Source organism: Lotus japonicus, chromosome 1, assembly GCF_012489685.1.
Source record: "Lotus japonicus ecotype B-129 chromosome 1, LjGifu_v1.2".
In the NCBI taxonomy this organism is placed as follows: Eukaryota; Viridiplantae; Streptophyta; class Magnoliopsida; order Fabales; family Fabaceae; genus Lotus; species Lotus japonicus.
The window spans coordinates 62,869,938-62,881,007 of NC_080041.1; the positions used below are offsets into that span (position 1 = coordinate 62,869,938).

At 36.2% G+C, this 11,070-nt stretch overlaps 1 protein-coding gene across 1 annotated transcript; it reads left to right on the top strand.

The window, feature by feature from the left end:
• The first annotated feature begins 450 nt into the window (after positions 1-450).
• Positions 451-10,641, top strand: LOC130737172 (uncharacterized). The gene is made up of 16 exons (XM_057588938.1): positions 451-839; positions 943-1,056; positions 1,343-1,510; positions 1,651-1,947; positions 2,105-2,196; positions 3,574-3,658; positions 3,756-3,977; positions 4,902-4,961; positions 5,468-5,547; positions 6,589-6,908; positions 6,994-7,085; positions 7,182-7,305; positions 8,141-9,264; positions 9,360-9,658; positions 9,758-9,922; positions 10,036-10,641. The coding sequence occupies exons 1-16, from the start codon at positions 591-593 to the stop codon at positions 10,157-10,159; spliced, it is 3,615 nt and encodes a 1,204-aa protein (XP_057444921.1). The 5' UTR covers positions 451-590; the 3' UTR covers positions 10,160-10,641.
• Positions 10,642-11,070: the final 429 nt, after the last annotated feature.

Consider the following 11,070-nt stretch of genomic DNA (forward strand, 5'->3'; position numbering starts at 1 on the left):
AATGAAGAACACATAAGCAATTCCGTTAGTCAACTAACAGAAGTGAACGAAAGGACTTAAATCACACCGATACTATAGCAGAGGATCGAAAATCTAACTAAACATTTTATTCCCTCCGTTTCAAAATGTAAGTTGTTTTAAAATTTATACCATATTCCAAAATATAAGCTGTTTTGCAAAACCAATGCACTTTTTCTCTCTTTCTTCCTTATATACCCTCATTTAATATTATATCTCTTAATTACCACCTTCAATTTTCACCTATCACAACTCTTACATTTCTCTCTCCTTAATATAACACAACTTTAAATAGGGGTATTTTAATCAAAAAAATTATCAATTAATGAGCTCTTAAACAATGTGCACAACCTAAAATAACCTATATTTTGGAACGGAGGGAGTACTTTTTAGGAAAAGAAAGAAAAGGAAACTACATGGCGGGAACAAGGGCGCATTCCCTCCAAAATTTTCTCACACTAACTTCAAGTCCGAATCGCTCTCTCCTCTCCTCTCCTCTCCCTCCACCACTACCCCCAAATTCCAAAACCCTAATTGATCAATCCAAATCAACCAAATTCAATTCTACAGTAATGGCTGGCCCCGTCGTAGAGCTTACTCCTTCCGGCAATGCCGGCACACCGGCGCGCCGCAGTGTCCGCCGGCGGTTGGTCCAAACCACGCTCTTCCCTCTCAACCCACCACCAGAACCCCGTGACAAACCCATCGAAGATGAAGACAGAGAGGATGAACAAGACGATGAGTACTGCGGCGACGCCGAGAATCATCGCAAGAAGAGGAAGCCCAAGGGAAAATCCACTCCTCGTAAAAAAGGTTCCAAGGTACGTGATCTTACCCGCCATTGATATTGTGACAAAATTCAAGTCTTGTTTGCTGCATTGGCATTGCAAATCGTTTGATTTTATGATTTTCCTCTGCGAACAGAATTCCACGCCGAAGAAAAATGCATCTGCTAACGAGAACAAGGTTTCAGCTTCACAGAATGTGTTTGCTGATCCAGTGCCTGATTTACGGTTAGAGGCAAAATTGTCAGCTGAGGTTAGTTAGTGTGCTCGGTTTCGCATTTTCGGAGATTGCTTTATTCCATGCTATCTTTAGGCCTTATGTTTTTTAGGGGTTTTATGTTTTGAAATTGTGTGAAATAGCAACATGTTAGTTAAAGGCAGCCTGTGCAGTCTGTAAAGGCAACCTGGTTAAGACATTGGCCCGAAACTTTCATTATGAGTGTAGCTTCTATTTCATACTTTATGCGATAGCCGATTAGGTAATTGTGACTTGACAATCTTTGATGCTTACTTTTTGTTATTGTTTTATTTCAAATCAGGAAAATTCAAGGATGTTTGCAGGACGGCAAGTGCATCCATTTTTTTCGTCGTGTAAAGCGGGGAAGAAAATCCAGGAGATACCTGAACCAGGAAGTAACCTGTGCAAAGCTAAGAGTGAGGATGAAAGGATTACCTGTGGTCCTATTCACGTATTTGAAAATATTAAGGTACAGTACTTATGCCTATGGTTACCTGTTGCTTTGCATTGATGTAATGAAAGGCAGGTAATAAACATTTACTTGAACTCTGGGTTTTGAATTCTGTAATATCACATTTTTTGATGTAGGTGTAATATTTGTTCATGTAGGATGATACTTCATCCCTTGATTGGAGAAACTGGACATTTTTGGGAAATACCACCTCCGAGAATTGTGGTCCAGAAAGTTCAAATTCATCTGTTTTGGAGGGTTCTGCTGAATCCTTAAATTTTAAAATGCTTCTTAGTACTTTGGATCCATCAGGCGCTTCAGTTTTTCAGAATGCTTTATCTTCCACAGATTTACTTTCTGTGCATCAAGAAAATCTGCAAGAAACATCACCGTCAAACGCATCTCCATTAGCAGAGAAAACAAAATGTCCTCAGATGCCAAAAGATGACAAAGTGGTATGGTACTTTTTGTATATTCCTTGGTAACCCGCTCCCTATGCATAACTGTGGCATGCAGGCAATCCATGGAAGCTAGTTTAGAGGGGTGAAATATACTAATACGAGTACCTTTGTCTCAACTAGTTGTTAACTGCTGGCTGAAAATTGTTTTCAGGACTTGGAGGTGGACGAATGTGTGAATTTTGTGCAAGCTGGCATTTTTAGAAAGTCAGATTCTGAGCCACTGAGTAGATTTCTTCAAGAAAGGTTAGCACACAAGTCTCAGGCCACACTAATATATTCATGGCAATAACTTTTGAACATTTGGCCCTAGCCAGTTATGCTTGTATTTGTAATCTCTTTTTATTTCATGCATTTGCTAATGCTTATAGGCAATACCTTTTGTTGAAATTTTTATATTCAGCAATATATAATAAGCTGGGTTTTTGTGTGTGTCAAAGATGAGGGTTTTTGATTTGTAAATACTCCTGTGAGGAGATGATTTTTTTTCCATTAAAGTCCCCAACCATGTGCATGGTTGGTTATCTATTTATTAAATTCATTTAATTATTTTCCATGTTATTTCTTTTGTCTGCCAAAGCTCGAAAGAGCTTATGATTACCTCACTAGTTGTCAGAAGCTATAAGAAGCATCGGAAAAACACCTTTTCCATATAAATCCCAAATTGCTACTGGATCTCTTGACTCTTGTACTGTCATAATATTTTTAGTAGGAAATCTCCCAACTATATTTTTTTTCCCTTGTGCCAAAATAGTAAATCAACTAACGCTACTTAGTAAAGATGTGATTTTGAAATACTAGAATGTGTTTGATAGGAACTGAAATTTCTATTGAAAGATAGTGGAAACTCAGAACAGAGCTCTGATTAGCGATTACTATGAAAATTTGCAGAAAATTATAAAAACTGAATAAGACACATACAAGAGAAAGAAGCTTCCCTTTCCTGTGGTGCCGCCACCCCAGAACTACCCAAATGATTGATTACCTTTCTCACTACCCTCCCTTCCCCCTCATGTTCATGTTCTTCTCACTGATTCCAGCACCCTCTGCTCCCCTATCCTGCTACGACGGGTTCAGTCTCTTAGAGTTTGGTATTACAGACTGTTCCTCCTATATTTCCCACATCATTTCCCAACCTACCCTTGTTCTGTTGTTCATTTTCCTCCTTTTTTGTTAGACCTTCATTGGAGGCCCATCAGTGTTGCAATTGTTTCCTTATGTTTATTCATCTTTTCCCTGACTCTAACCAGTATTTTTTTTTTTGATGTAAATTAAGAGTCCCTTATGCCTAGGAAAGGTATATGCCCTAATGGATTTGTTCTTTGTGATTCTCTTGGCTTAAAGCAAGATGGTTCTGAGTTAATTTTTGGTTCCTATGCCTTGATAATCAGCGTTTCAAAATGATAGCAATTTATTTCTGCTACCGTCATTTCTCCCCTCTATTATAGCCTAATGAAGTATGCTCTGGTGTACTTGACCCCTGAGTAGTGGTAGAATGTAGATTATTAATTGTTGCTTATTTTTATAATTGTGTGACTTCATTTTTCATTTCAATAAGCTTTATGCCTGGCTAGGAAATTTATTTCCTGATACCGAGGATTTTACTTGTATTATGTGTTGCAGTATGAGGTCGTACTACCGTACTTATGAAAACAAGGCTGAAGGCAGCTTGTGGACATACAAATACAGGCCAACGAAGGCTGTTGAGGTCAGTTTTTTTTTTTTTTAAATAATCAAGGTTGCATTTTTTTTTAAATTTTCTTTCGTCCTAAATTCTGCTTTCTTGTTTCATGATTTGTTTGCAGGTGTGTGGTAATGATGAATCTGTGAATTTCTTGCGTGATTGGCTACATCTTTGGCGTGAAAGACGTTATGCAGGCAGAAAGGCTACATCTAGTAAGGATAAAAATGACATGCAAGATGATGATGATGGTGATTATGACTGTTCTCATAGTGACTACGATTCAGAAGATATGAATGAGGAGGATTCCCTGCAAAATGTTCTTCTAATTACAGGACCTGTCGGGGTGTGTGGAAATCTACTTTGGCAAAACTGTCACATGCACATCTTTACATGAATTGCCTTCTATGCTCATCATTTATGCATCTATTGTTCAGTAATATAATGGTCATTTTGTGCAAAAGAACTAGAACCTTTAAGATAGAGATTTCTGTCAAATAACAAAAGCTAAGGGTCAATTGATAAATGTACCATGGGGAAGTAGAGTGTAGAAGATCGAACAAAAAGAGTGAAAAAGTTAATAAAACACGGGCACATAAATATTGAGTTGATTGATTCCTATAATATTTAATGTTTGCTAGTGATTTGTGATTTGGAGGATGAAAAAAAAGAAATTTGATTCTGAATAAAGTATAGACTGGCCATTGTTGAAACCCTTTGAAACACCATTAAAATACCCTGGATCTGGTTGCTTTATATCCCTTATTATAAAGCCATTTCAGAAATGAATATATAGCCCCGCGCTCATAGGTTTCTTTGTGGATCATTGAATGCTAGAGTACATATCGAGATTTACTTTTTGTACTGTTTCTTATACTAGTGTTTGGGTTGCTTGTGAACACTTTCCCCTCCAAGGTGAATTTGGCCATAGAGCACTTTCTATTTTGTTCATTGTTTCTCACCTAATGAACCTCCGTCACGATTTTACTTTTCTATCTATTGGTTCCCTTTTTTTAACTATGTATGATCATGATATTTAAAAAATATTTGATCTGAGTTTTAATCATAGTAGTAAGGACTAAGGAATAGTTGTCTTTGTTTTCTTGGCATTTCAATTATATTGGTGAACATAAAATTTAAAATTTTACCACCTGTGCCTTCTAAATGTTTCTTCGCTTGGATAAGTGTAACTTAGCTGCGTTGCCTGAATCAATATTTTGGCTAGTATTGTTTATATTGGTGGCTAAAGCATAAGTCTATCATTTTGCAGAGTGGCAAGTCTGCAGCAGTCTATGCTTGTGCCCAAGAGCAAGGTTTTGACATATTAGAGGTAACACCGTTTTTTGACGTATTTTGACAATTTATTCATGCTTGTAAACTGATACACTTTTTTAATTATATATTGATCCCATGCATCTTGTAAATAGCCACCTTAATTTTTGAAAACATTGCTGATGATCAAGCATAATAATTAATTAGCAAGATTTTAATCTAGTCTGATGTATCATGAAGTTTTCTATCTTCTCTGAACATTGGAATTAAGTGGTCTGTTTGCTGGCCAATGTGGACAATGATAGTCTGAAAGATTGTTATTTATTATAGTTATTCAATATATTTTGTGGAAAAAGTTCGTATGGTCCAGTTGCTGGCTTATATTGAGTTCTTGAGAAACAAATGGGCATAATACATTCCCCTCAAACACCTACCAGCATCTTCTTTTGTTTATAAAACATCTAGTTGTTTGACATTTATTTTCTTTGTTTTCATGTGGTTTTTAAGTCTTTTAACCATGAATATATCTAAATATGTTAAAATTTATGGCTCATGTCTCAACAGCTCAATGCATCAGATTGTAGAAATGGGGCTGTTGTCAAGCAGTATTTTGGAGACACTCTTAGTTCACATGGGTTTAAAAGGTTTGTAAACTCTGTTGCTTGCTGATAATTCCTGTCAGAGATAATATGTGAAAAGTGAAAACCATGAATGTGCCACCTAATATCTTAAGCTTGGAAATGAATTTTTCATTACATGGTACTAGAGATTTTATGATCTAGTGATTTAGAGTTTGATCCTTCTTGCCCCATTCTTTTAATAGAAAATTTGAATTTGTTCATATGATAAGTAGACCCGCACGGGGTCCATATTTCAAACCCAAAAAGGTATTGCATGAGTTGTGAGAGGGTATGACTGGTATGTATAACAACTGTTCATGTATTTTAATTTAACTGCTTGAGTGTTATGGTTAGTTATTTCACAACACTTCCAAGTTACAACCTGCTAGAGCTGAGTAATTTTAAGTTTTTAACGAACTGTAGTTTGTCTTATATCATGCACAAGCTTTCACTTTCCTGCAGCATTTTGTTGGCTTTGTTGAGTGTTCCTCTTTTCTGAGGAGAAGCATTTCATATTTCACAGGAGTCAGTAGTTTATTGAATATAAGAATGTAGATGTCATTGTACAAGGGCTAAAGGATAAACAATACTGTATGCCAGATTGCAAAAAGCTGCTATTAGTTGTTGCACAAATCATATAGGCCCTCTATGTTGTATTTGTGTTGGAGATTTAACAGCTATGGTGTGATTATCCAATTGATGAACGAGAAAACACAATTTAAGATGTTAAGGAGGCTATTAGAAATTTAAAACAGATATGAACTAAGCATGAAGAAATGGTGTTGTAGCCCTAGATGTCTTAAATAATGAGCTTTTGATGTGGGGCTAGACTGGTTCTTCCCTTCAATTTTCACTCTGATATAGACAAGCAAAAGAGAAGGTCTAAGTGAAATAAGATATGACACTTACAATTAGGTCTAAGTAAAATAAGGATATGTCACTTATAATTAAACAGCCTGTGTGCTTTTACTCAATCTTATTTTTAGTAGAACCAAGTTACTCATTATGAGAAGCTTTTTTGACCTGTTCGATGATAATGTAAATTATTTGGTGTATATATTTCAGATTATCAGAACACACTGCAAGTTCACAGAAGAAAGCTATGAAATTGCCCCCAGCTGCGCCATTGCTTAATGTTCAAGCTACTGATGAGGTGAATGAAGGAGTGGTTGAACTGATAGCTATATCTGATGATGAAGCTCAAAGCTCTGGTGGAACATCACGAAAGTTACTTGACAAAAATAATGTTGTTGCATCTGATAAATTTCAAACTTTAATTCTAGTTGAGGATGTGGACATACTTTTTCCTGAAGATCGTGGATGCATTGCTGCCATACAACAGATTGCTGAGTCGGCAAGGGGGCCAATTATATTGACCAGCAATAGTAAGATGACTAATTAGAATAATGTATTTTTGCTCAAATATAAAATTTCAGTTCATTTTTATGAAGACTTATTGTTGAAAAACAGGTGATAATCATGGCCTGCCAGATAATTTTGATAGGCACCATGTTTCGTTCTCATTGCCATCGCCAAAGGATTTGCTTTGCCATTTGTACACTGTATGTTCTTGAGGGTTTTCCTCCTCTCCTTCCTCAAATGCAGTAAAGAAAAATTGTTGCCCAAATTGATATTAATATTATATGAATGACCTGCAGGTTTGTATCACAGAAGGAGTCAACATCCATCCTCTTTTACTGCAGAAGTTTATACAGTCTTGTGATGGAGATATCCGAAAAACCATCATGCACATTCAGTTCTGGCTGCAGAGTAAAAAGAAAGGTGCATCACACAGCATACAATTATTCATTTTTGGACATGTGCTTTTAAGAAATGTTTATTATTTGATTCGATGACATACTCATTCTAAGTTTGCTACTTTTCTGTTTAATTTGATTGCTCTGCAATTATTCACACTAACTCGTAGCATGCACACATCAAAGAAAATATTTGGTTGTATGCATTTTTAACTATAGAATAACATTTAAAAAGTGAGAGTAGCCACGTTTGAGGATAAGATAAGTTCTTTGTTTGTATTAATATCAATATAGGCAATTGGTTAGAAGTGGAACATTGGGAAAAAAAGCAAAATTAATTGAACCGTTATTTATCTATTTATTCTCAAAACAAATAACTTCTTTTTTTGTGATATGTCTTTCCTTGAGATTGCCCTCATTAGAATTATATTTTTGGATTATCATCTGCATATATTCCTTCTTTTCTCTCTCCCTCTCTCTCTCTTTGACCTGCATTTTCTTTTGCTGTTTGTTGGTAAAGTTCATTTTTGGTTACAATATGGTTTAAGAAGATCAAAGTGTTCAGGAAAGTATTGAGTAATAAAGAATGTTATTGTGGTCATAGTATTATTATGTTACAATGTTAGATACCAGTATTATTAACTCCATTCATATATCTTTCAGTGACTGTTTGTTTTTTCCTTTCCTTTTTCTCCCCTTTTCACTCAGTTTTGACCCCATTTTGGTCTGAAGATTTGTTTCTTCCTAAATTGCTTTCAGAAGTTAAAAGCTCTTGAAAGTTTTTGTTTGTGATGACTCCATTTAGCTTATTACCATTGTGATTGTTTGCGAAACCTCAAGATTGCCCCTTTACTTTACAGATGGAAAAGTACAACCGGATTATGGCTCACTTCCATTCGATCTTGAGGTTGGCCATCAGTTATTACCAAAGATAATGCCCTGGGATTTCCCCTCAGAGATATCTGAACTAATAGAGAATGAATTTGCCAAATCGGTAAACTTAATGGAAGAAAGCTCTAGTTTGCAAGAGTTAGATGAGCAGTATATGGAGACTGATTATATAAAGGCCAAGAAGGTGCAGATGATTGAGAGAAATGGATCTATATCAGACTACAGCGAGCTTGAAATTAAATATAATGCTATTTCTGAGTTTTCCAATTGCTCTGGATCCCCACTAGCATCCCCTCGGCAAAATGGTCGGAGGAAACTTGTAGTAATGTCCTCTGATTCTGAGGATGAGGATTCAAGTCATCGATGTTCGCTAGACACTTGTGATGATGCTAATAAGAGACAATCCATCAAAGAAAATAATGAACCCCCCTCTGAGTTTCAATTGAATGAAAACTATCCCAGCACATCAGTGCGCAAATTGGTTTGTTCTGAATTGGAGGATCCAGAGGAAGAACATATTAAAGATTCAGAAGCAGCTGATGACACATGCTTAAATGAAACTTGTAAATCATTTGATGTGTCCTGTGTGCCAGAATCAACGTTTGTTCCTGAGACTGCCATTGAAAATGGAACAGGGACAGTGTCCGGAGAAGTGTCTTCTGGTTGCCCTGCTGGTCCTCTGGAAGTATCGGTGAATAATGAGTTAAAACCATTCACTTTCAGTGTTCGCAGACGCTTAACAAAATTGTCACAAAATTCAGGTCTCTTGGTGGATGCTGAAGTTCCAGATTCTTCGCCAAATGAGGGTTTGCAAGATTTTCTACATGAAAATATGGAAACTACAACTGTGAAGGTGATGGATGAGTGTAGTCGTGTGGATTTCAAACTAAAGTCAACATTTGTTGAGTCAAGTCCTTTGACGGAGACAGATATGGTTCAAGAAATGTGGAGAAAACTCCGTGAGCGTGGAGTGGAATTAAAACAGCATGTTACCTCAGATAAGCCAGGTGCTTTTCAAGTTGTTAACCTTGCTTGTGGACTGAGCAATCTAATTTCCGAAGCTGACTTGTTTCACACTCACCAGCGAAAATTGGTAAGTGCCTTTATAGCTGAAATGAAAATTGTGAAAGTTTTTCTTCCTATGTACTCCATATTGGAACTCAATCATGACAATATGTTAATGTGCAGGATATTGTGGAATCTCCAATATTCCTTTCTGATGAAGCTGCATCTAGTTGTTATCATGAACAAACAATGACGTCCACTGTTGCTGTACATGGGTTTTGTTCTTATGCTAAACGAATAGCAGATGCAGGATCAAAGTTAAATTGTGCAAATTGGACTGATTTAGCTAATGAGATGTTGGCCTCCACAACTAATATTATGACTCTGGGGAAATTATCCAGACAGGATCTTACCAAAAGCATAGTTATTTATGCTGGAAAGGAACTTGAGTTGAATAATCCAGTATATAATATGCAGAAAAGGTATGTAGCCACCCAATTCCACTTGTGACAGTTTTTCAAACATTTTTGGGCGTGTCTTGATGTCAAATCTTACTTTGGGTGCATGTACTACTACTACAGCAAAAACAATGCATCTCTGCTTGATGCCATTCAATCCATTGTTCCTGCAAGAATATCCCTGGCACTGAAAGGTGAAGCATTCAGTGAATATCTATCTTCAGTGCGCCAAATTTCTAGGTCAGAGGCCTTCCGGATTTCACAAGGTGTTGAAAAGAGAAGAGGAAGGTACACATTTGTGAAGCAAATTCAGTTTTATCTCAGCGTACTAATTTGTATATAATAAACTAGGTATAACCTTGTATAGTTGCTCAATCACATCACACTATGCTTTAATGCAGGGTGCGGGGTGCTCAACATTACTTGAACAGGTGTGCAATGTTGTCTCCTGAAGATATATCTTTGGTGAACGAGGGTGATTTGTACAGAAAGTTTTCACAGGATACAACAAACACAGAAAGCTAATGTGTTTTGGATTTTCGTTTTAGTCAATGTAGATCCACGATTAGCGTGGCAAAATTAATACCTTGAGATATGTAAAATTACGTTTGTCTTTAAACCAACCTCAAACCAAACATACCTAGGGATACAAGCAGCTACAGGAACGGGTTTATGATTCACATAGGATTAAGTCCTAGTTTGTTTTTGCCTAGGATGATTAGGGTCATTGGGCTGAGATTGTAAATTAATCTAGAGCAGAGAATGAGTGGAGTCGCAGAAGAGGTCACCTTTGTGTCGTCTTTTTGTAAGCTCATCATACTTGATTTCATTTTTTTTTTCTTTTAATTGATGGATGTTGAAGGATGACATGAATAAAACATAAGCATAGCACACTTGATGGATGCCAAAGACTAAATCATGTTATCCATTGATGGATACTTAAGTACGGAATGTATAGTGCAAAAATTAGTGTAATATTCCATCCGTTCCTAATTATAAGACCTAGTTTTAAATTTTTCATGTTCCTAAATATAAGACCTTTAACAATAATCTAGCAAAAAGTGTTCTACTCTACCATATATACCTCTCACATTAATTGCGTGTTTCAATTCCAAAGTTTTAATTACCACCTAACATTAATTAGTGAGAGAAAATGACAAAAGTTAAATATGGAGGAATGTATGCATTTTGAAAAAATCAATACACTAATTAGATACATTTAATGTTTTCTTAATAAGCGCAATTTTTTGTATTAGGTCTTATAATTAGGAACGGAGGGAGTAGTTTGTTTTATCTTTTGTACTGTTCCTTTTCGTTTTGATACAATAGCCGTGCTGCCACATTCATCGTTTTGATTAACATATCTCCTAACTTCGTGTGTTTGTTTAGCTTGGAATTTGGACAGTCACACTAAACATAAAAGTTTAAACTTTAAA

Bases quoted from the DNA above. Each gene is read 5' to 3' on its own strand.
- LOC130737172 (XM_057588938.1), top strand. From the start codon at position 591: ATGGCTGGCCCCGTCGTAGAGCTTACTCCTTCCGGCAATGCCGGCACA. The intron at 1,948-2,104 runs GTATGGTACTTT...AATTGTTTTCAG, and splicing joins TGCCAAAAGATGACAAAGTG to GACTTGGAGGTGGACGAATG. The intron at 3,659-3,755 runs GTCAGTTTTTTT...ATTTGTTTGCAG, and splicing joins GGCCAACGAAGGCTGTTGAG to GTGTGTGGTAATGATGAATC.